At 39.3% G+C, this 26,957-nt stretch overlaps 1 protein-coding gene and 1 long non-coding RNA gene across 3 annotated transcripts in view; one reads left to right on the forward strand and one right to left on the reverse strand.

Moving 5' to 3' along the window:
* The window catches only part of LOC146669186 (contactin-4-like), a 214,211-nt gene extending 191,469 nt beyond the window's left edge, over positions 1–22,742 (reverse strand). Inside the window, exons 1-2 of one of the 2 annotated variants that reach the window (XM_085405641.1) lie at positions 22,217–22,742; positions 4,111–4,247 (exon numbers count right to left, since the gene is read on the reverse strand). In XM_085405641.1, coding sequence (XP_085261767.1) covers positions 4,111–4,165 — 55 coding nt within the window. In that variant the 5' untranslated portion in view covers positions 4,166–4,247; positions 22,217–22,742. The remainder of the gene's footprint in view (positions 1–4,110; positions 4,248–22,216) is intronic. The other variant, XM_085405639.1, reaches the window with a different exon arrangement.
* The window catches only part of LOC146669182 (uncharacterized), a 448,771-nt gene that overhangs the window by 351,133 nt on the left and 70,681 nt on the right, over positions 1–26,957 (forward strand). The gene's annotated exons all lie outside the window — the stretch shown is intronic.

The raw sequence follows: 26,957 nt of genomic DNA on the forward strand, positions 1-26,957 counted from the left end.
ACGTGTGCTCAACATCTGAGACCATCTGAAAATCCAGCATTGTGAGAAAGACTTTGCAGAAAATGAGGACTGCGCATTAAGGCATATTTCTAAATTTTCTGCATTAGCAGCTGAGCGCAAACTCCTGCAGTAACATAACTTTACTGCACGACTGTGTTTGGTGGCATTACTAACTCACAAAAACAGATTTGCATAATGCCTTCTGTCCACTGAGAATTTTTATCAGTCATAGAAAATATTATTAGGAGAAGAATTTGCTCCAGTGTGGTGAATCTACACCTTCTCCAGTCCATGTTATGTGTTCAGCCTCATTCACCAGGAATGTGTTCTTTTGTTATTACATTTCAGGAAAGTCTGCTTTACCCTTCCTGATCTGCATTTTTCTCACTGCTGTGCTGCATTTCCTAAATACCTACAACAGAAGTGGAGAGCAAAATGCGACAATGACCAATGGTGATAATGGGACAAATGTGATAGAAAACACTGAAGCATTATGCACGAATAAAAACAACACCCAGTCTGCTGTCTGCTACTGCATCGTAAAGGCAGGTGACTAATTTTAAAACGTAATTGGATTTTTAGTTTCGACTGGCACATAGCGTGTCTTATTATCAAGCTTTTTATCCATTTGTGCATGAAAAGCAAATCTACTTGTAACTCCCCGGGCTGAGGAGTGTACCTAAAGCTGCAATAAACATCTTTATAATTTCTTTCCTCAAGTCTCCACGAGGTTCTCTCTATTCACAAATCCACTCTGCAGCACATGAAAGCCAGCGTCTTTAGGTCGGCATATTGTGCATCATTCTTGTCCTCCATGAGTTTTGTTCCAAAATGATAACCAGGAGAGTTGCTGTGTCCAAGCTTTGGCTTCTAAAAAAATGCTTTCTGAGGCTTTTCAGCAGAGCTGGAAACATATTAACTGCTCAGGGGTCTTCCTTGGCGTATCCCTGAAAGATTGATTAAAGCAAATGTCTCAGTTTTTGAGAATTTTGGAAAGAAGATAAACCAGTTTTAGTCACCGGGTGCTTCTTTCACAGTTATTCTCTGAGGGGGTTTTGTCCTTACACGCCACAGCCCACTCTACAGTTTTAAAGCTAGGACCACATTAACACTGCTTCTCCCATGGCGCAAAGCTTCAACTGAGATCTTGCAGAATGCAATTGGACTGGTAGCTATATAGCACTTTTGTAGTCCTACTGACCACTTGAAGCACTGTAGGCTATAAGCTGCATCTGATCCTAGCACACTTTATTCTCTACACCTGAAGCACTTAGTTTACCTCCCATTCATGGCCAATTTAGAGCCGTCAGTTAACCTAACATGAATGTGTGTGTTTGAGTTTGAAACTACCTGCCGGGGCATTTCTCTGTGGAGTTTGCATGTTCTGCCTCATGTTCTGCTGCGAGGCAACAGTGCTAACCACTGAGACAATATGCAAACAAAATTATCTGAATACAGGACAAATAATCAGATGTAGAAGAGTGCACTGTTTTTTTTCTGTTTCAAAAAGCTAGAAAATTGAGCTGTTGTAACACCCCTACAGTTTTCATGCAGACCTAGAATTACTGCTCAGTGTCTCAGAGAAATACATTTAAATGTTGAATAGCTCTATAACACACAGTTTACATCAATAACTCCTGTTTGATGTGAAGTAAGTTGAATTTCACATCTACTGGCATTAGTTAATGTGCTAAAAACAGGCTTGAGTTCATAGGTCGGCTGTGTGGCGTCAACTTGTTGGAACATGCTGGGAAAGCCTTTAATATCAGCTAATTCAGTTAATCATTGTGCAACTGCAGTGATGGAAGGTGAAGTCCCACTAGCTTCATTGAGTTAGCGACACTAATTATAAGTCTGCAGATGCAGACAAATTATTGTGAAAAAAAGAAATAGAAAAAAAGACAATGGCAGAGTTGTTCATATGGAAGGTTAGTCCATTAGTAGCTCATAGATTAGCAGCAGAATATCATTTTGTGGGGCGTGCTAACTTTTGTGACACACTTTAGCTTTGACACAAAGAAAGGAAAAATGATGCAGTGATGAGTGGAATTTGGTCTAGTATGACTATGTGCTGGTACTTATGTCAACGAACACAAGGTTATTCTGTCAGTCTAGTATCTTTGTCCATAGGTAGACAGAGCTACAGCTTATCTTACCGGTATGTTTCTGCTATATGCTATATGAGACTATAACTGTTAGGACAGTACGGTTAACAGGACCTGTGGAACACATGTGGGACTTTATGATGGGATTCATGGGGGAAATTTGATTCTTGTAAGTGCATAACAAAATAACGTTATGTGGGCGCCTTTGAGATATGAGCTCCACGAGGATTCTGCTGCACACTTGTCAGTAATCACCAGCTGTCTGCAGCGAGATCATGCGGGGTTGTTAGACCTACAATAAGATGAGCAGTGACACGTGTTAGCCCTGCAAGGGCAAATGCAATGTAGCTCAAGGTTTCTTTACACAAATCTGATAATCACATGTGTAAGGTAAGGAGTTCACAACAGGCTTAATGTGTGTTGAGTAATGAGAAGGCGAGTTTCACAGAGCACAGACCTCATCACTGGGGCCTTTTCTTCATCTTTATTCCTGTAATACCTGTTGATTAAACACGCTGAGTGATTCCTCTGGTGCTCTCTGGTGACCCCTGCTATTTGTAAAGGAGACAAATTAAAGTCCTCCATCAAAATGTGATCAATGCCAGAGAGCCTCTGGGTGAAATGGGCACCACGGTGTAATGAAGCTATAACTCAACTTTAGTGCATTCTAAATGAGTGATGGACATCTGAGAGTACCGAGGAAGGATTTCCTCATAGCCTCTTTTACATGTCAACATGAGAAATTAACCTAATTTCAATATTCTTTCGCAGCACTTCTTTTACAAAATAATTACTGGTGCTACAACATTTCAAGGATTTTTTTATATATATATGTGTTGAGTGATTAATTCACTTGTTCACTGAATTCGTGATTGAGTGCTGAATTACTGTAAAATGTTAGATCAATTTCATGCTCTCAGATTAATCCGGGTAACTCTGTAATACTTGACAAAGCAAATTAGATCATAAGAAGCTAACTGAAACAGATCTCACACTTGACTTTTATTTTTTACTACTGGAAAACGAACAATTATGCGTTTGGGAAAAGCAATATCCTGCTCGCATCTCATTTCATAATGAAATAAAATAGAAATGTGTTAGTAAATGTTTCTTTTACTACAGCAGATATCATAGAACAGATGCTCCACAACTAGTGGTCAAAACCTTGTTGTGTTATTGTGTGTTTGTAGTGTTCCAAACAGAAACACCAGTTTGTCCATCGGTGTTTCTGTCCACTGGTGGACAAACTGGTGGACAAACTATGCAACATCAACCACGGTTGAAGGGTGTTTCCCCCACCTCTTTGTTAGTTTTTTTAAAATTCGAATTTATCAGCTAAATGTTCTTTATGTTTGTTTATCTGTCTGTTTTTTTTGCATATAGTTATATTAATTATGCAATTTAGCGACAATATTCAATAATTAAATTCTGAGGTCTGATATAATCGAACAGATTTAGAAAGCCTTATGCTGACATCACATATTCCTCACTGCATGGCTTCTTTATTTGTTTGCCTTGACATGTTTTTTATATTGGCTGTTTCGAGGTGGGGGTTTAGCAAAACTTTAGATTTGTGGCAGTTTTACACTTTTGATAATTTCACCCTTCTTTGTGACCTGTGAAGCCAAGTTAAACTGAACATTTTCATTTCCACTTTAATGCGGTACACTCCACTCATTCAAATTCAGCGTGATATTGCTAACCTTTTGTGAGTGCCAGATACAATACTGAGAAAAGGCTGAAACGCAATATTGCCAGTGATTGGAGGTCTTTAGCGGACCAGGGTTTACCTTGAAAATAATGTCCTCGTTGAATGGATTCTACAGACATATTATTTTAGATCTGTGAGAGAAATTATGTTTGCTTATGGCTAATCTACTTGAAGCTATGCCTTTCTAAACTACAGCTTTCATACTGGCGCTTGCCCCAAATACATATGAATAAGACTCAGACTTCACAAAGGCAGCTTTGGCATGCATCAAAAGTTCTTAATAAGATACTTTACCTGCAAGGCACCCCATAAGTGACTGCAGCAGCAGCAGTTTCCATAGCAACATCATCTTCAATTTTGTAGGGTCAAAGTAGTCTCACATCCAATCACAAATGTATGGAATCCGATTTGCACCTTTCTGGTTTTCCAATCTGTAGAAGAAGGCATAGGTGAGATTAGTTGAAAGTAAAGTTTTCGTTAGCAAGTAGCCTTTCCCCACTCAGCATACTCATTTCACAAGTTTTGGAACTACATGCAGGAACGTACAACTGAAAGAACATATTACACACTAATTATGAGCTACGTTATAGTTTATCAAGTAAACCCAAATCTTTCACTGTGTGTTTAAAGTTCACAGTAAACTCCTGGTTCAAATTTCATGGAAGTTGAGCAGCAGAAAAAAACAAAGCATCTAGTTTTCAGTTCAGTGTGTGTGTGCGCGCGCTTGTGTATGTATTTCCGTATCTCCAGCATGACATCTACTTCCAAGACAGTTTAAACGCAAAGCCACCGCTAAAACTTTTCATAGTATTGTTCTTCTTTGAAGCCGCACAGCTTTCATGCTCAAAAACCCCAGTGCCGAGCCGAAAGACAGAAAATGCTGAAATGCTGGAAAACGCTGAAGAATTTCACAGTTGTGTGCTTTTTCCTCAACAGAGACAATATCTCTCCGGAGTGAGAATTAAAACTGGACCGTTTGGAGAGTGTCAGCAAGACAGCACTCGGCAATTCAAACCACAGTAAAGTGGTGGTGGTGATGGTGAAGGAGTGGTGGTGGTGGTCGAGATTTATGAATGAAAACACTGTCACTACTTATGCTAGCTTAAGTCACTAAAGACTTTTGCTGCACAAATCACTTTGTTTCTCTAAGTTACACCCAATCTGAAACTATTCTGAGCTGTTTTGATAACTGTGCAGCTGTCTCTCACTGAATACACTAAAAATCTTCTAGCATGTGAATGTATTGTAAAGATTGCTGTTTACAGCCTCTATATTCAAAGAGTTTCATTGTGCAGAAAACATTTGTATGCATACACATGCGTATCATTGTTACTTATAATAAAAGACACTGATGGGCACTAACACTTAGTACAATTACTACAAAAGGCAGATTTTTTTTAAACTAACACTGTTTTCTGTTACTGTGCCATTAGGGAGCAAAGGGGAACGCAACAAATCTGAAAAGTGCGGAGGTCTGCGTGGATAGATGGCTGTTCCTTTCAAAATCCTGAAGAGTATTTTTCTTGATGTAAGCTCATTACTATGGCTATGACAAGCGATGTCACATTTACTTACATCATGAAGTTGTATATTTAGTAAGGAATAAGCTATATCTGCTTTCTCATCTCCACTTATCTTTGTGTGATTTGTAATGCTTAATTTTATTTATCACCTTTGTTTTCCCATCATGTAACATTTACATGCCTCAAAAGTTCCTGTTACCTTCTTACCTGCACACATCCTCTAAACCAATCAGCACCTATTGTAGCACCTGCTTTTTAAAAAAATCATTCTTTTCTGTTAATTTTCTGGCTTCCAGGCTGTCTGTCATGCTCCCCCCTCTCCTCCACCTAATCCAGGGTGTCTCAGCCAAGATCTCCATCAACCATCTGCTTACTCTGACAGACTCCAAGGGGTCCAGTTACTATCTCTATGATGCTGCTTCTGATTAGGGTCCAAAAGAACTTAAATGTAAGTTAAAATAAATAACTTGATTTATTTTAAATGAATTCACTTCATGGAACGGAGGTAAAATAAATTTTACTCTGTATTATTGCCTCGTTGGGTTTTGTGATGCCCATCCTTCATCCTTACAGTAACGTTTAAGGATCTTAAAAAACATTGTAATTGGTGTGATTCACAGTGAAATCTGTACTTAAAAAATAAAATTCATCTAAATATGTTGGTTATGAAGGTAGTAACAATATAACTTCCCGTGGGGACCAAGTCAATAAATGCTGTATGAATTTGGGCTCGTCAAAAGGAAATTAATAATTTTAAAAAACCCCAAAAGGACAGGATTCATTAGGTAAAGTGGCTTGAAACAGTACTGTTCACCAAAGCAATGTATATTGATTGTGTTGGAGAATTTGTTGTTAGTCTTTGTTCACACTAATTTCCTGGCTTCTGCACCCTCAACCTGCCAATATGCATTAACACCCTTTGAAGCTGCAAGCAATGTCTATCCTGCACCTGTGTGCTCATAGCATGCAGACACATCTTGTTGCACTAGTGAACATGAAACACAAATGTATTACTGTTTTTATTTTTTCAATTAAAAAAATACAGGTTCTTCAAAACACTGATTTTCAGGACCGCCGGCTTTACAAACTACAATTCTCTGTTTCTGGGATGCGCATTAAAATGCTTTTTAAACTTTGCAGCCAAAATGATAGGCATTTGGTTTAAAGGGGTTGTTGAATAAAGCACAATGTAAATAGGGCACAGCGAAGGGAGACAGATTTATCCTGTTTGCTTGCAACTCCGAGGAAAGAATACAGAATAAGTTTTGCAAGAAATGTCAGAGGCTGCCTGTGGAAAAGCTCTACTTTTGTAAGAATTAAAGCAACACAGCCGGTTAAGAAGTGAAATCTACTTTTTGCAGAGCTCCTCCAGGAAAAAAAAAAGGCATTAATCTTTTGTCTCCTGGGTAAAATATATTTAGAACTGAGGCATGTTTGACACAAACCTCTCCAAAATTACAACTATTTGTGTAATTTTGCCATTACAAAGGAGCACAGAAGAACTCTGTTTTGCCACCCCTGCTGTGATTCAATATAGACAGCACAAAGTTTTAAAACATAGTCAGAAAAAGTGAGACAAAACCACTAAAAAAACCAAAACAGGCACAGGAAACTGTTTGAGTAGGCCACGCTCTCATTAATCTCAGATTTTCTACCTTCCAGCTCTGTCTCCTGTCTCCACCTACAGAAAAGAGGTCTTTTATCTCCATACATCATATAGAGGGTTGTCAGGATGTGTCTTGGGTACATCAGTGGTATAAGGCTGTGCCTCATCCTAGAGAATTTTTTTTTTGCATATTAATATGCTCTCTTATAAAACCACCAAGCCATGTGTCTATTAAGCCAATGCATTTATTTGTGGTGATGCTTTCCTCAAAAAGTTTTACACCAGCCTTAATTTGCAAGCGCAAAACATTTAGCATGACGACATATAAAAGTGCAGTTCAGCAACACAACTAAACAAACAGCAGCTTTCACTGGTGAACACCGTGGGAACACCACAACAATCAACCAAACAGTAAAGGGTGTGTGTTAAGGTCACTTTAAAGAACAACAGACAACTGCAGCGTTGTGTTCCTGCATCATAAACAGCTATAACGGATGAAGAACCACAGCTGCAGGAGAGACAGTGTACAAATGTAGGGCTGTGCAAAAGAGTCACATGCTGGGTCATCTAAGATAAGATAAGATAAGATAAGATAGAACTTTATTAATCCCTCGGGTGGGTTCCTCTGGGAAATTCGACTTCCAAAAAAAGCACAGCAATGACCAAAGTTACAGTTACAGAACTGTTATATATATATATATACACACACACACACACACACACACACACACACACACACACACACACACACACACACACACACACACACACACACACACACACACACACACATAAATACAGAGACAAATATAAATAAAATATACAAAGGGGATAAATAGAATAAATAGGAATAAAAAAATAAAAATACAAGTGAATTGCACATTTCAAGTATTGAGTCTATTGCACTGTTGACTATTTACAAAATAGTCAACAGTGGATTAGAAGCCCTTCGGTTACGATCAGTTGTTTTTTCCCAAGTCTAAAAATTGTTTGGATCTAAAAAGTACATTTACTAACATTTGCTTATTGTGAAGGTAAAAAAATAGCTTCAGTGAAAATATATTTTCTGTTGAAAATTTGTTGGTCATTAAATGCACAACTGTGGTTGTTTGTGGCACACAGTCTCTTTTTTTTCAGTTAAGCATTCAGGCACGTGGTAATGTTCTGATATGAATTACAGAACGATGGATGAAAACTGAAAAAAGGCCATTGTTGTTATTTCTAGTGGTAAATGGGACCAGTTGTTGTGTTCCAGTGTGATTAAATCCAGACACAGTGATGTAGAAGTGTGTCCTGTAGGTTTATCATCACAGTAAGAATCCAGTTTTGCTTGCAACTTGTTATGACCTGATACCTGCCCTGGACCCTCTCAAGTCACATTTTCGGGGTATGACCAAGCAGTGTTATATAACGTGTTAGGAGTTAGCTGAGTAGATAAAGGCTTTGGAACTGTATTACCGGTTTATTTAATACAATATTTCCTCCATTGTCCCATTAATACTTGGTAGTTTGGTCTGAGACTGTGCCTTAGGCAGCAGACAACGACAATTTAGACATATCAGACCAATCACTCAAAAGGAGACTCAAAGAATGTAAAATATACGGAAAAAGACAAATCCAGGACACACACTGCATCCTGTACATACTGAATGGCAGAATGAACATGTCAGATTTCTAAATGTAGAAATCAGAAGGTCTTTTAAACATGCACAAGTGATTAAAAGAAAAAAAGAAGGCCGCAACTCAATGGATAAACCAGTATTTCATCCATGTAGTAGAAAAGCAACATTTACATTGGATGTTTAGGCATTTTAATATCAACCTGTCACAAAAACACATACCATTATGTTTGACAGGTATAAACAGTACTTTGTGCAACAAAGTGATTTCCAAGGAGCTACCAGCCACAACCTTGTAATATCTCGGCATGTTGTCCAGTGTGTCCTTTAAAAGTTTGAGGAAACTAGATAAGTAGCTGCCCTAAAAATCATCTACAGTAGAAGACATAAAATAATGATCACATATATGGTCCTTCAGTTGATCTACTATTCACTAAAGCCTGATTGGAAGGGTGGCTGTCAAGAAGCCATTAAGTAAGAGAAACATGAAGAAAAAAGCTGAAGTACACCAGATTACACAGCAGGTTTTATGGACCAAATTCTCATCAATATGTTTGCAAGGATCAGGAGAGAGGTACAACAGTGAGCATTTCAACATTGCAAGTGGCCAATCACATTGTTGTGACGTTATTCTTTTGGCTGCCAAGCCATTCGTGCATTTATGAAATTCCAATGTTGCAAGGACAATATCAATTCTGCTTACCGTTTATTAAAGGGTTAGAGTTAGGGTTAGGGTCAGGGTCCGTTGATCGGCGGACAGAGGCGGTTTCTCGCAGCTTAAGTACAGTTTTTTGTTTTACCGCAGTTTTTTCTGAAGTTGCAAAAGTATGACGTTCTGATTGGTCACTTGCAATGTTGATCCTGGAACAACATTTAGTATGATGATCTGGGAACAACACCAAAACATGGTGGAGATTCAGCCATGGTTAAGGACTCGGTCAGTGGTGCTGGGAATCTCGACAAAATTGACGAACATGTCACAAACACAGAAAAGTACCGTCAGGCTTTGACTGAAAAACACAAATAGAGCTACAGACTGGAATTCTCTGAAGCCTGATCGCAACATTAACAAAACAAAAAAAGTTGTGTAATATCATTCATGAATCCTGATGAACAATTCCTGAAGACTAACTAAAGAAATGACAAGCTTGCCTGAAAGAGTTGAGGCTGCGTTGAAGGATAAATGTTGTCATACCAAATGTTAACTTTCCAGATTGTAAGAATTGTACAAACTTTTTTCCCCCTTATATTCTGTATTTCCATAAATGCACTTTTCTATAAATGAATGCACCTATTTCACATTTTACTAGCAAGATATAAAGAAGTTAGTGGTGGAGCAAGCCTATTGCACAAGCCTGTACTTCTCACTTTCGGTATGCTTGAAAGGAATTCGAGTATTTCTCCTTACTCATTTGTAGGTCTTTTTTAATTTGTTTGCTTTTTGATAGTGATTATCGTGATGTGCATCTTTGTGGAGTGCTTCAAAAGTTCTGTTGCAGTTCACAGAGCATACTCGTACTCACAGAGCTGTCGTTACTCTCAGTAACTTAGTTTTCCTCCAGTTGTTACAGTATCAGCATGCAGGTTTGGCTCTCTCCACTCTTTTCAGCTCGACCTGATAAAGCACCCCAGCAGCTAAAGATAACACTACTGAGCGCTTCACAAACTTGCCCCTGCCTATTGTTGCTGTAATCTATTTAGTTTCTTGATACCAAGGAAAAGGAAGTTGATAAATGATCTGGCTACACAGAGCGTACTGAGCTGTGATTAACAAAGGCTCTGGTTAGGCTTGCAGAGATTAACCAGTGCTTGTCATATTACAAATGTGACTCTCTGTCTTTTGCTCTAAATTCAAAGCATCTAACAAGCAAAAGCAATAATGGAGGAAGGAAATGGAAAAAGGTTGACAGATTGTTTTTTTTAATCCATCCATTTCTTCCCTGAGCCAAAATGGCAACTGTATTAGCAAATACAGGACTGCTACCAGTATCTACTCTAAGATTCCTGTCACCATTACTGCTACCACTCCTCCTGTTACTAATACTGTGGGTGCTACGAATTAAAAAGTAATTATAATTTGCATATATCAATCGTTTGGTAATGCTGATATTCCCTGACTCCCTGCCATAATTTGCAGTTGGGCTCTATAACCACTCAAGCATCAGATTTCATAGATGTAATGTACTGCAGCTGCTTTTGATAAAGGGAAATGACTGATGATGCTTTGGGGCATTAGAGGAGGAGACAATCAATGTATTCAGTCAGTAACAAATGACCAGAAAATTGAAAGATTTTCACCCCTCATGGAGTTAACAGCGTATTAAAATTCAAAGTGTTTGTAACAACGTGACACGCTGGTGTTTGTTTATAATAGTAAGCCTGCACCAGCACCTTTTCGCAAATACACAGTAGTAATTATAAACAGCATTAGCAACCTGCAGCTAGAAATCTGCAAGCAAATGAATGATACATTTGTTTTGGATTGGACTCTGTCCACTCAGAGTACCACTCAGTTATTATTGTGGCTGTATGAGTGCAGCAGGGGCACAGATCTTTAAATCTTCTTCCCCTCACCACACTGGTTTCCACTCCAAAGTTTGGCGATGTAGAGAGCAGTCCAAAATCAGTCTACTGCAAATGCTTGTTCCAAAAGGCAACTGATGTCTTTGTGCAGGCAGTGCAGAATCCTACCTTGGATTAAATTAGCTTTGGGAGGAGATAACATGTTTGGTTAATGTACTGCACTGGTCCCAGGAGATCCATCGTCCAGTGATATCAGGGCGGAGAGCCAAACAGAACCAGAGGTGATCAAAGGAGCAGCTCTGCTCCAATACAGGTCTATCTACAACTCAGTTTGTAACACCAGTCGAGAAGGCAGCTACATTTATTAGGCGCTCATGTGTTGTGGCACGCAATAGGCGGATGCTGCTTTTGTGACAATCCCGACACAGCTAGAGCATAAATATAAGCTATTTGAAGTCAAACAGGATACACAAGCTTTTATGAAAAGTCTTCTCATGCTTGCATGCTGTGCAAATAGCACAAAGCATTGAGAGTTTTGACCTCTTCTGAAAACACAGACTGTACTGTCACCGACTACAGTGCAGCATCATGAAAGGAAGGCTGTTGATTCCATAAATGTGTAAAGCTCTTAGAGATGACTAATATTTTACTTATATCTTTAGAGGTAGCTTTAAAGATCTTAAATAGCTTATTTAGTTACAATATATCTAAAATGCAAATTAATTCAACAAAATAGTACAAAATTAATGAAGCTATTTAATATTTAAGTTGAAGCATCACCCAAATTTTACTTAATAATGCACAGACCAACTGCAATTCATTTGTTTTATTTTAGATTTTAAATGGATTTTATTTAAAATGGGATCATGTACAATATTAATATAAATGTTATCATTTTATGCATTTTACCAGAGGTAGCTTAAAGCACCCATTAACACCTAACAGGAAAACAATAAATAACTAAACATTGTGACTCTTTCAGCTAATATTTCAATTTTTACTTAATGATATCAGACTGGGAAATTTATTGAGTTGAAGCTTTCATAGAGAATGTGGTTGCCCAAAGGCAGAATGACAAAAACAGACAGCACGTCAGATTTATTTACATTAATAAATCAGTTTTTTAAAAATATATTCACATATGTTTTTCATATTTCTTGAAAATAAGCAGTTTCCTATATTAGTGCTTGACCACCAAAGGAGACACATTTATTTAGACATTTTTAAGTTATTGCAGCCCAGATTCTTTCCTGCACTCAGCCACAAAACACGAAGGAAAACATACAAGGATGTGTTTGAATGAAAACCAGTAAACGAGCAAGAACGAAGAAGAGTAAAGCCGCCACAATGTCAGGATGTATGACGCATTCACTGAAATTGTTTTAATCAAAAAGCAGAAGGTTTGCAGTTCATTAAAGGAGGAATAAAGGCACATGAGTGTTTTTGACAAATGAGTGCCAAAATAGGGCCATATGAGTGAACAGGAATAGTAATGTGCTTGCTCAGAGGATGCTGGTTTACACTGATAATTGTCATTTACTTTTCATTTCTGTTTTAGAGCTTTTAACCATCGGATGTGGTATTTCTTTACACCGGCTGTTTTTTGTCATTGCTTTGAAAGATTTGCTCAGCTCGAATGATTTGAAGTAGAGTTAAAATTGAAGAAAAGTGTTTTAGTATTGGGTCTGAGTGTCTTTATGGTAATGTTATGGTATGACAGGATAATATAAAGTGTAAATTAATAAAGTGAACAGCTGTGCACACAGACCACAGCAGGACGCTCTCGGTTAGATCACCGTACTGTACGTCAGCAGGACGAACAGTTCTGTGTGATTCCCTGTTTCTTTTTTCCTGTAAACGAACTTTGGCAAAAATGAAAATAAATAAATAAACAAACAAAACATTTACAACTCACAGACATGGCTTAACAGTAGGTCATAGAGGTTCTTGTAGAGTAATCATAAAATGGGCACCAGCAACTTTGTTGTGGAAATAATGTACATATGCCACAGGCTTGATGAGTCCTAATTTTTACAGAGTACTTGCTTGATGTGGTTCTGTGAAGTCTGGGTGCAGGTCTGGTGGTGATGAAGCTAAACCGTGACAGCGCTACAAAGCAGCTCGCTGCTGTGTATTCACATCACTGCTGGTGTGGGTGGTAAATTCGGACAGTTTGGAACTGACCAAGTACTCGCTTGCTATTGAGAAATCATCTAGGAGAAAACGAAACATTTATTTTAAGAAGTGTGAAATAAAATATATAAAATGTCTAAAACTATTATTTTATTTTATTTTTTCATTATCACTCAGGATAACCTCTGGACATATTATCGGACAAATCATCAACATTAGAAAAAACAAAAAACCTAAAAAACCCTCATCAAAATATGTGAAAGGTTCTCTGAAAGAACGACATAAAAACCTTCCACTTACATTAAAATCACACTGTTACTCCTTACTAAACACAGCAACGTTGCCTACAACACATTTTCTAATATGATCTGAATCCAATCTCACTGAATGTATAGCTCCAATAAAACATGGAAATTATGGATCTTAGTAACATTTGTGCTTTAATATATCATAGCTTTCATAGTATTTCATACAAGATATTAAGCAGGGTTATAAAAGAATTAATACTCATATACTAATGGATGCTAAAAATATATATTAATACTAGATTTGCAGCTGTACTGATACCAACAGTACGATCTCCACCTCCTCCAGCTGACACAGATCCTCACACAGCACCTCTGCAGACAGGCCATCACACAGCCCCTCCCCTCACTAGCAGCCGAACAAACTTGGTGAAACATTTTAAAGACTCACACTCCGTCTTCATGAAGAATTCTAAGAGGTCAGTAACACTTCTGTTTCAATAACATTAAAATATAAAACACTATTAGTATTTACCCTCATTAGTCATCCGTTCTCCTTAAACGTAGCAGCTAGCAGCTATGGCTAACAATAAAACAATAACATTACTGAAGCTAGGCAGCAAAGGTAACCAGTCCTCCCCATCTGTAATGTTTATAGGCAGTGTTCATCTTTTCAGGATAACATAATTTTTTGTTTCTAAAAAAGTAAACTAGACATAAAAAGTGCCAGCAGCTACAAAGGGTGCCAAGCCTCGAGAAGCATGGAGAGTAAATAGAGCTGTAATAGAATACATTTGAACAGACCTGTAAAAAAAAGCGCAAAAAAGCCTCACGCTGCCTGTGGTATCAAAAGTAGCACTGAATATAGTGCCAACTCTAATCTGTACAGTGCAGCAAAAGCTAAAAAACAATGTGACTGGTTAGGGCGAAAGATATATCTAAAATCATGTCTCAAAGAATTTAGAGAGAATATGAATACGTCAAAATATTCTTTTTCTTACTTACTTTCTTTCTTTGTCTTTCTTCCCCCTTAATGTCCTTGGTATATATAAATGACGCAGCTGATTGCACTTTGATACAGTGACTAAATAATCTAATTTATCTGAATCACAGACATCTGGTCTGATAAACAAACAGTGCTTTTCTGGAATGCCTAATTATTTCATTTGAGAGGTAGATGAGATTTTGAATACCTGCACTTTGCAGCATCTGCAGTTCTCTCCAAATTTAGCTGCTCCAAACGAAAATGACATTTTGTTTTTCTTAGAAGTGCGAGTGCTCATTAGGACACTGTTTCCTCTTACAAGTTTGGAAAATTACTTAAGAAACTTAAATTAATGAAAGTGATGATAATGAATTAAGATGACACGTCACAGTTTCATTATTTAACAATTGGAAAACATCCACTGACCAACTTCAACTTATATCTATGTAATAGTTGGCACATTAACATTATGTTCAGTATCTGTTTTGTTGCAAGAAATTGAAATACTTCTCTGTGCGTGCGGGTGAAAGAGTGTTGTTGTGAAACCCTGACTGATTAGGTTAATTCAGAAACATTTATATTCATGTCAAACCAAACAAACAATGGATTCTGGCACCAAAATGTTTTTCTTTGTAAGCATTCTTCAGTAGCTTTTTGGCACCATTATGTTTCCAGGATCTTCAACTTACAATACAAAGAGCCTTTACATGACTGTGTTGTAATTTGCTGCTACATAATTAACATTTAACTGAATAACACAAGCAGGGTGTCCTTGGGTTTGTATTTGGAGTAAGTTGTATTATCTTACTAGCAGACACACAATACATATTTATATTTTCTGTTAGTATTGTATGTTATAGCAGTGGTCCCCAACCTTTTTTGCACCTCGGACCAGTTTATGTCGGACCGGCCTTTAAGGTGTCGCAGATAAATACAACAAAATAAAATCAGTACTGGTGCAAAGAAAAAAAAAAGATTTATTCATGGGAAAAGACCCGGGGAAACCGAGTTAACGATAAAAACGCAAAAAATAAAAAATAACCATAAAAACCCTGAAAACCATAAATTTCACACCCGAGCCTCAACTCTTGCGGCCTGGTACTAAACGACTCATGGACCGGTACCGGTCCGTGGCCCGGGGGTTGGGGACCACTGTGTTATAGTATGTATACAGTATGTGACCACTAAAAAATCTCAATGTGAAATATATGAAAGGCACAACTAATAAGTGCACCTGTATGAGAATCATTAAGCTGTTCCAACTGTGCAACATGGTATTGAAAAGACATTGAAAAAAGGATGACTTCACCAGACGTATAAACAGCATCGATATTTGGTTAATAAGTAGAAGGTGAAAAGCCATCATCTTGAGTGCTTGAGAAGATGTCTAAAGCGTCCTTTGTGTCTAATTTTAAGGTTAAGAAGAGAAAAGACACAGTTCTTCCCAAACATCTCATAAGTATTCAGCCGTCTGGTAACCATTCATAACCAAAAACTGTCACACAAAGGCTTGGCTTTACTTTGGAACCACATTCAAACATATTCTAGCCTTGATGGTTGGGCATCATTTAGACATCTTTTAGAGCTCTAATCAAAAGAAAACTTCTCAATGGATTAACAGAAATTAGTAAATGGTTGAAATAAGGCTGAATTCAAGCCTTTGTTACATCCTTAAAAGAAGCTTTTTCACTTTTAACTTTTTGGCCATAACAGGACGTGTTTTTAAAGGCCCGAACAGATTTAGCCTAGAAAACAGTGTCCATTGATGTCTGGTGCTTGGAAGGTTTTAATCAAACGTAACAATGTTATCACTATATCTTAATATATTTTAAATATATTTATACTTCTTCTCTTATTCTCAGTGAGTTCGCATTGTCCAAATGGGGGGACATAACCCTCCACACTTTTGCTCCTGGTTTCAAACTAGTTTCCCAGCATTGAACTAGAATAAGAGTGAAAATCCACCAAAATTATGAAATACTTTAAGCAATTTCCTGTTACACTTTCTGAAGTTTAAATTCAGTAGCAGGTTAGATGATAGTTAAAACTGACTAGAAATGATAAGACTGATGTTTAGTCTCCAAAATGGACACGCAGCAAACACACAAAGGACTTTCTGATAAACTCCAGCTGTATCCATCTCCATCTGGTATCAAACTCCATCCAAAGTTTGTTATAGAGTCTGTTAAACCATCTTAAGTGTTGAGCTCAAGTTCAGACCCATTCAAGGTTAATCCAGAGCTCCAAATTCTGCAACGGTGCTCAACAACAGCACGGCTCATAATAATAAAACTCAGCTTTGTGTCAGCTTTGTGTCAGATTTGTACGCTTCATCTCAAACCTTCAGACTGTTTGAATATACACAACAGATGTTTACCTATTTAGTGAAAATGTCGAAGTTTGATGCCAGAATTTCCAAACCAAGCTGTGGATTTCAGAATTTCACTGTGTTCTGTGCTACTGTTTTTTTTTTTAAATAAGAAATAAATAAATAAAAGATCATTTTAAATAAATGAGAAGTTCCAAGCTAAGACACCTTACTCACAGTGAATAACAGAGCCTTGATATTTTTCTCTCATTAAGAACTTTTATCCCATTTTTATCTCAAAAAGCTGTTATTCTTTTGATTTAATCAAGAGATGCTGAGATGTTGCAGAGTGTGATGGTTTATAATGGAGATTATAAACAATTCTAATGGCTTATTTGTCTTATATGGCATTTTATGTAAATTATATGAATTTATGTTACTGTGTATAACTGCTATTTGAAAGATCTTGTGTAACTCAAACCGTGGTATAATAACACATGAAAATGCACTTTTTCACAGGGGAGAGATTGAGCTAAGAGACCAGGTTTCCTTGCATAAATTTTAAAGGGATGTTAAAAAAATATATGAGAATGTTTACAAAAACGCTACATGTAAGTCCTGCAGTTTAAGATATGCCACTTGTTTTCTGTCAGTGTGTTTCTGTCCACAAAGCTGTGAAAAAAAATCAATCGATCGATAAAAAGGGACACATTGTTTCGGGTATATTTGTTGCATTCTTTTGAGTCGTACCAGCCGCTCTATTCAATCCTTTAATGTCGATTCAAACAAAATAACAACACCCCGTGGGGAGCACAGTTCTTATCAAGCGCTTATACTAAATCAGCGAGCACCGCTGTCTCTCACACAACAGCCACACCCAGAGGAGCACAATATTACCTCTGAGAATGTGCTTGTGCGGCTCTTTACTGAAAAGCACACGCACGTTCAAACGAGGTGTAGCATCAAGAAGAATCGCAAATCTGGCCTCATCCCAAGAATACTTGGAAAGGAAATGTTTGCGGGCCTTATATAAGTATGTTTAATAATGCAACATTCCCAGCGCTCAGATCTCCCCCACCCCCCCACCGAAGTTGGTTGCTGTGTGGCGTTGCTCTTATTAAGCACTCAATTAAAGCCATTCCCAAGGAGAGGCAGTGCGCAACAATGTTTGAACTAGGAAACATTGCTGGCGCAGACAGTCTGTGAAGAGTCACCCCAGAGGAGTGCGGTGCCTTGAAACCGGAGGCCTTGAAGTGACAGATCATCATAAAGCATAGCCAAACCAGGGAAATTATTCTAATATGATTGGATTACAAATAGGGCATTTTACAGAACCAATGAGACCGAATAAATAGAGCTGGAGCATAAGCTGTGTCACTTAGCCTTCTTTCAAGATTTTGTAAAATGAAAGTGAACACAGAGACGGGATGCCTAACGTTAATGAAGAGCTCTGCTATATACTCAATTGTACTTAGTCCTGACAATGCACAGAAGTGTGCGCGCAGTTGTACAAAGGGGACGTATTTTGTTGTGTAAATCAGACTTATTCATGAACTTGCTTTGGCTAAATTATGCAACAATTTTTTATCAGCAGCAGATGGATGATTTTATATGTAAGTCCACGCAGATGAAAGATTTGTTTCAATGAAACCAGCTTATGGTGTGCAGGAAAACATCAAACTGAAGGCAACTCATTTGGAGACGCTGCTTTTGAGGTGCCTTTTTGTTTTGGCAGTAATTGTATTTTTCAGCAGCTGTTCCAAACAGCGAGAACAAAATGCACAAAACTGTATGCTAGCCTCACTGTGAGGTCCTTGCATCGCTTTCCCTTTCATTCTGTGCTGACTCCATAAAGCGCTTTCACTTTCATACACTGAAAACAGAATTCATCTTTTCAGTATCTGCCCGATGGTGCGCTGACATTCCTGGAATACAGCCTAATCACAACTATCGTACCTTTTTAAGAGTTTGGCTGAGGAATAAACATGTAATTTTCCAGGATGCTGCTTGGCAGGCGAGATTTTTTATTATTATTTTTCCCCAACACTCGCAGCACCTTTGTCAAACAACTCTATTATTCCAAACAAGTAATGCATGGCATACATAAAACCGCACCACACTCTGGTAAAGTAGTATCAGGGGCCTGCAGCTTCCTCATCCATTATGGTGCTGTGGAAAAAAATCTCACGGTGCTGTTTGCTTTGAAAATCCAGCAGAGTGAAGCTGAAAAGCAGCCATGCTAAACAACTGACACCAGGCGTGTTTTTATTTACTGTTTGTTACTGAGCATACGTGTGATCAGCGGGGTGGGTGCAAATAGCTATGACAAATATTACAGCGTGTATTAGAAAGCTTATAAAAAGGGACAAGAGAGATCAAACGGCAGATACTAAACAGCCGTGATTCTCAATATGGAAACGTCAGGACCCCGTAAGGTTTACAGCTTCAGCTGACAATTAGGAAATATATTAAAATCTACTCTATGAAATGTAAGAAAGAAGTGAAACAGAAGCAAATTTTTCTCATTGCAAAAAAAAATTGTATCATTCAGAATTTCCGACTTCTTAGATTTCTTTTCTTATATTCAGTAAATTGATTATATTTTCACGTTGGATTGTTGGGAGAACAAAACAACTAAAAATATCCGATTCAGCCTGAAAATGCGACGGTTTTTTTTCCTTCCTTTTGTCTGTTTTCATATTACTTCAAAAAAAATGATTCAACACCTGCAATACAAACAAAAACATACAAACAAATTAAACTGACTTTGCAATAAATGAAAGTGTATACTCTCCACACTGGAGACGTGGAAACCTGAGAATTTTCTGCATTTTTACATATATATGGTAATAATTACCATTAGTTGTCATAGTTAAAGCTAAACTAAATAGTAAAACTAGATTTATTTTAGTGAACCAAAATAAAAAATAAAAACTGGACCTTGGAGAAAAAATTAACTTGGAAAACAGGCTAAAATAAAATAATAAAGAAAATATCTGAAGCCTTGGTATTTGTTAATTGAGTTAAATTAGTTATCAAAAACTGCCTGATGAGGGTTTGATGGATGTTTTTATTGCACTTGTAAATCAACTGCTTAAAAAAGGTTCTGTTAATGTTTTAATATCTGTACTGATTTTCCAACTTTTGCCTCTGACATTTGCCATAAATTAAATAATAAGTAATAATAATCAATACTTACTTACTTAACTTGTACAAACTAAACTAAAACTATAAAAACTAATCAGAAACGAGCAAACCAACTCTGGAAATTAACTGAAATGACAAATAATTAACAACAAAAATTCAAAATGAAACAAAAACTAAGAAGAACTTAAAAAAAACTATAATAACAGTACAACTAACTCCCTCTTCTCTGTGTTTTAGCCCATCAAACACCTCGAAACATAAAGGAAGGCAAGCATCCCGTGGCCAGGAGAAGAAGTGGCTTGGAAAATACATCTGCAGAACTTCACGGTCATTAACAGCCATACGTCACTGCAGATTACACAGCAAACTGTAGGAGCGAGCAACAAGTCTCATTATGCGCAGCCTCACCAACTCCCACCCAGCTTCTGCCTCTCACAGAGACTACAGCTGTAATGTTTGTACTTTCAGGATGTCCTGTGACATATCTGCACACATTCAGACTCACGCATTCTCTTTATCTTCGGTTCCGTTCCTTCGGCTAGCTTTCCCGAAGAGGCATGAAATAAAAATGACCTTGATGACACATTTCTGCGATACTTTCCCGAGGAAACCATGCAATGAAATTTTTATGCCAGGCCTCTAAATGCACCTATCCCGGGGTATTTTTAATGTCACTTCTGCGCCTTGGCAGTTCTGACAGGCTTGTTGGTTTTCATGCCGCCGCCAACCATTAAAGTGCTGTTTTTTCTTTTTTCAGTGCGGGCCTGCATCTGGACCGCCTTGGCCGCATCAGGCAGGCAGGGAAATATCAGTCAAGCGCAGCAATTATCATTAACGTTTGTGTGTCATGAGCTGAAGCCAACGGGCTGCTAATTGTGCTTCAGTTTGCCTCTGTATAATTATGCGTCTTTGTATGAAAAGTTTTAGGCCATTTGGTAGTTAAATTACACGCACAATCTTTTTTAACACTCTTAAATATTTATGCTTGGATTCTCAGGAGGGTCTCTGTTCTCCGTTTTGAGGTTCCGAGGCGATACCGTGCAATGCTGTTCAAGAAATAAGACTGAGCTGAGGAATAATCCCCAGTCCTCAACCCTTTTGAAAGAGAAGTATTTCTCCTTTTTCTCGCTGCTGACCTTTAGAATAAGTTCAGCGCTTGTCAAGGTGGATGACAAGCCTGTGCAACAGATTACACACAGAGAGTCACTGGAGCTGCTCAGTCAGACATAAAAACCTAATGCTGAATGAACAATGTAGGTAGGCACGCCAGCGGATTGATGCTCGTGTGCAGCACATTGTCTTGCCCTGCCTGGTGTTAACATTATATTGACACATTTCCTCCTCCTGGTGCCTGCATTAATTTCAGGTTCTTTTTCTGAGGATGGAAAACTAACAGAATCCAGTTCAGTTATCATTTGGAAGAGCAGTTTCGGTTTGGCATGTCAGATGTGCTGAAAACGCACAGATGTCCACATCTATTAAACATATTAAACAGGGTTTATATGGCATTTACTGGCCATTGTAGACTCCAGGCCCTGCACAGGCTGCCCACATACAGCTTATGTAGTGACTGGCAGATGCACTGATTGAAACCATTAGAGATACAGTGACATAAAGGCTGATTCACTACATGATGAGACAACAAAGTGACCACATGACAGGGACTAGAATGAAAACATCTTTGTTCCTGGTCACTTCAGTGGAAATCCTCAAAAGGTGCGTAAATTAAAGTGGGTGTTCCCGCCCCCTAAAATACCTGTGGTATTCAAAGGTGATTCTAAGAAAACGTCTCCTTTTCCTTAATTTCGCTGTGTACAGGACTTAGACGGATTCCTGGGGGCCTCCGTAGGTGGTCAGCAGCAGCAACGGCAACGGAGGCGGCGGCGTAATCAGCCCCAAATCCGCAGGGATTATTGAAGGGCGGGTCAACACTGGAGGATTACTAAACATCTGCACCGATCAGAGAGACGCTCACACACACACGCGCGCAGATTACTTTCACTTCCACCATGATAGTCCCACAACAAAGTAGACAGGCAAATGAGATCAGCAGAGGGTGAAATTCAGAGAAGGCAATCCCGCCCCGCCGCATCCCGTAACACAGCGTCAGGGCTTTAATGTAATCTGGGAAAAGTTGGGATGCGGAGCGGGATCTGTTTGTTTCTGAGCTCCCACTCACAGCTCGGGAGCTCCGCAGCTGGGCTGCTGGAGGTTTAACTTGACAAATGCTGAAGTAACCAAGTAAAAAAGAACACACTACTACTTGTACTACTACTACAACTGCTCCCACTCTTATTAACCGCACACTTACCTTTCCTCGCAGAAGTGATATCTCCAATAATTCACGGCCGCAGATTAATCCGTATTTTGTCACTAAACAAAACTGTGCGTACACACATCACTGTCAAGTCTCGGCGACGCTCCCGGCCAAAAATAGATAGCCTCCCCGTCTGAGTTGTGCGCAAAAGACGCTGCTCCCTTCTTTTGTGTTATCACTGCGCTCTTCTCGTCTGTGCGGCACTACTGTGTCTCCATCCCTGCCTCCCTGCCCCTCTCTCTCTGTCTCCCTGTGTCTCTGAGTGTCAGTAGCACGAGTAGCTGACGGTGTGGCGTCTCGCGGGTTGCATATTGGAAAGTGGAAAGCCTCTGTGTGCTGCTCGCTCACTCCGATGCGTCAAGTCTCCCCTCCCTCCCTGCCTGTACTCGAACCGTGCTGGAGCGGAGCGGAGCGGGACGCACGCACACGCGGCGGAGTGGAAAGCCAGAGAAGGAAGAGGAAAGAGAGAGAGACAGAGAGGGAGAGAGAGAGCGCTGTCTTGTCTGTCTCCCCTACCGACCAGCCTCTTCACTGCTTCGGCCATTCAAGTGGAACAGACACCGACCGTCCTCTTCCTCCTCCTCCCCTTACTACTACTACTTTTTTCCTCACCTTCTCCCGCTCTCTTCCTCCTGCTGGGATGTCTAAGGAGTCTGGCTAAATACATCAAAAAGGGATGTTTGTTAATCGCTTGTTATACTCTGGCAAACAGCCCGTGTAATATTTGTTAGAAGCAGTAAACCACGAAGTTTTTGTAACTTTCTTTAAAGTATTGTCTAAATGTTCATAAATGTTATTTTTTGGTGTGTGTTCGTGTGTGGTGGTCTCATTAAATCCTACATTTGCTGCAAGTGATGTCATTTGAGTCTGCAGGGTTGAGGGAAAACAATGGCACAGAGCTAATGGTGTAATGGCGTGAAAGAAGTGATCTTTTCAGACTTTATTGACGTTTTTTCAGGTTAAAGGTTACATTAGTGTTCATGTGTATGACCATGCAGTGACATTACTCATCCATGTTGCAACATTCAATAAATACAATAATTCAATAAATACATTCCCACATACACCTGAAAATGGAGATTTATTGCTTTTTGCATTATATATTTAAAATAAAAACCCAGAACATATTATTACATCTTCCCACAGTCTAGAGTCACTCAGGCTAGACTAACACTAACACACTGATCAACACTAAAACAATTTTGTCTTGAAACATGTGCATTTGACTGCTTTTATGGGAGGCCAGACTACTGAGCCTGCTTAGATTCTATCCGGGATGGTGTTTTAGTCTGAAAGAGCAGAAACACAGACTTGATGACGAAAGAAATGATAACATATTCCACCTCATTTGCTTCCTGATTCTGTCTTATCAATCACAAAAATGAAGCCAAGACTTCATAACCCATGTAGCATATTATTATTATTATGTATTATACTATCATGCTCTATTATGGACTTTAATCTGAACTATAGTCATGATCTTTTACACACAAATCTTCAGCATCTATCACTAGTAAGAGTTTTAGGACAATTTCTTGTGAAATGTTCACTTTATTAGGAACACTTGCTGTTCATTAGTTGAAACACAGCCGGACAACGATTTAGGTATTTATACATGTTCAAGAAAACCTGCTGAAATTCAAACTCTGAGTATTTCAGAAACTGCTTATCTACTGGGAATTTCTTGCACAAACATCTCTGGGGTTTGCAGAGACTGTTCTGAAAAGGAGAAAATATCCAGTGAACAGCAGTTATCTGGGTGAAAGTGTGCTGATGCCAGAGGTCAGGCCAGACTGCCTAGACTTGATAGGAAGCCAACGAAAGTATCCAGAAGAGCATCCCTGAACACACAGCGCACTATTCTTTGATGAGCTTATGTGAATTGTAGCTCCAGTTTCTTGTTCTTAGCTGACATGAGTGGCAATCAGTGTAGTTTTTGCTGGTGCAGTCAGAGATGCTCTTCTGTATACCTTGACTCTATTGAGTGGTCATTTGAATAACTGCTGGCTTCAGTGAGAGGAAAGCTTGTTGCCCGCTGGAAAAGAGATAATAATAATAATAACTAATGGGGTATTAATGTATTTTCTCAATATAGGGAAATATAGGAGGGGAATATTTAAATCAAGCGCACAAACAGATTTACTAACATTCACAATAGGCACTTTATTGCTACCAACGCACGTCTCATTTTTGGCCTTGATATTGCAGCAGTTATTGCTGCATAGTGAAGGTACGGCATGAGATTTTAGAGAACTCGGAGATGACTTGGAACTTTCAACCTAAAGGAGCCACGCAATACCAGCGACAACAAAACTTCTTTCAACTCTTCAATTTTTGACTTCAGGTTCTTTTCAACATACTGTGGCTTCTGTGGCAGGAATTTCACAGCCTGCACAGTGGGGTTCAAAGTGAAATTGCTAAGGAACAGAGAAAAGTGAGGGCTGACAACATTGACTTTGGACAGCATCCTGAAAATAATCAGATCTTGGATGGAGATGAGACGTGCAAAGTCTTAATAGCAGCTAATTTTTTCATTTTGATGTTTTGAATTGGTTTGATAGTTTGAAAGTGTTGTTTGTTTTGGTTCCATTTATTTATGTTAATAAACTTTAAAAACACATTTTCTTAAACTTAAATCAAATTGTTAGAATTTCACTACCATGCACAGACCCAACAGTTTTCACTGTGATCTCAAGAACTATGCTTGAACACAACTGCTTTTAGTGGCAGACCTACACAAATTCATGCATTTGATGATACATTAGATATGGACACAAACACACACGACTCACAAAGTTGAATGGTGACATGGTGAGAGGTTGTCATGGCTACTGAACGGACCCACGCGCAGACAGTTCTTTCAAGGAAACAAAAGGGGATTTATTTACAATAGGGATCACCTTAGTGCAAAATATATGTACAGTGAGTTGGGAGGGGGTCCAGGGCTCCAGGGAGAGAAGGGGGGGGGAATCCACACACACGCTTCCTCTTCCACTCAGTCACCGCCACCGCTCCTCCGCACACACGCACTCCTCTTCAGCCGCACTCGCTCCAACACTCCACACACTGCCCCACTTGGACAGGTCCGGTGATTCGGTCCAGAATCCAGGTGGTTCGACGTTCCAGCGGTGAGCTGCTCTGTGCCACTGCCTTAAATAGCAGCTGGGGAAATCAGCCAGATCAGCCGCAGGTGGACACCATCCACAGGGGTGCGTGGGCCAAGAGTGAGAGCCCGTAATGAGCTCCACCCAGGCAGAGAGGAGGAGGAGAGACAAAAAACTAAAACTAACAACAACAAAACCTGTAGCCAGCGTGGGCCAACCAGAGAGACACGGGGACCGTGACAGAGGTGTTGGCAAAGGAAATGAGGGAAGTACACAATCGAGTCCGAGAGTACACAAGGAGCTTGAGGCCTGGTCACCACCATAGGTAGCTGACGGACAAGTGAGTGGAGATGGCCAGGACTCCACCTCAGCCGTTCACTCAGACCTTGACAGAAGAGGGAACCCGAGCAGCTCAAGAATTACGAAGGGATGAAAGAGGTGCTCCAGAGGGTGTGGAAGGTGAAGGCAACAGTGGTCTCTGTGGTAATCGGAGCACTTAGGGCATTGCTATGGCATTCCATGTATGACCGCCTGCTGGCATCTTGCTCCTTGTTTTTATGTGTTGGGCTTTCTGAGGGGCATTTTGCCTGCTATGGCTCTGCTGATCTTGTGCTTAGAGCTTGCTCCTGTGCAGCCATGACCAGTGCCTATGTGCAGTCTGTCAGTCCAGCTTTGTCCAGCCATTGGTAGGGCAGATATCAGCCATAGCTTCTATCTGCCTGTGGACATGGTGACATGGACAGGGGTCTGTCTTCTTAGTGCTCTTTGTTTTCAGGTGTTTGCTGCCTGAGGCATTCACCTAGCACATGGTCATTTGTGGCCATCTTCTTTTGTGGACCTTCTTGCTGTGAAATATCAATGTGAAACACTGTGCTACCAAGCTACCTATAGGCTACAATTCCACATAAACACAAGTCCCTATCCTAATGAGGACGCACATATGATTTTTCTCTTTGTATTTATTTATAAAAAATAAGCTGACAACACAAAGCAAAGCTACTTTAAAAACATTAACAGGTAGAGACAGAGGCTGCAGCCTGACTGCTCAGCTGTTTGTTACCTGTTGAAGATCAGAGTGTGGCTTCAGGGCTGGGTTTGCATTTGCTGAGCATTAAAATCTGTCTGTATCCTTGTTTAGGTTGGCGTTAGCATGCTGTCTGTGCAGATGCTTGCAAAGAGCTACAGTTGTGTTAGCAGCATATGCAGTTGTTTCTGTCATGAATGCAATTTGCACATGAATAAGAATAAAAAATTATCAATATCCATGCTGCAGACTGTGCCACTAATTTCCTCCTCCAGCACATGAACTGAAGTCAGCTGACTGAAGTGCAAGTGGAACTGATAAGCAGGATCAATAGGCAAGCAGACCAGCAGTTCCAGAGAAATTAACTACTGGGAACCCATTCCCTTCACACACACACACACACACACACACACACACACACACACACACACACACACACACACACACACACACACACACACGCACACGCACACACACACACAGTGTCTGTCATATATATGTATATCTATATATCTCTATATATAGCTAGCTTGGGATTACCACTGGGACCACTGTTACCTTTACCTTCCACATACTTTTGAGCGCTTCTCTGAGTCCTTGGCACTTC

The sequence above is a fragment of the Rhamphochromis longiceps genome, linkage group LG5 (assembly GCF_057381845.1).
Source record: "Rhamphochromis longiceps isolate RC_006_pf linkage group LG5, R_longiceps_female_GT1.1, whole genome shotgun sequence".
Lineage (NCBI taxonomy): Eukaryota > Metazoa > Chordata > Actinopteri > Cichliformes > Cichlidae > Rhamphochromis > Rhamphochromis longiceps.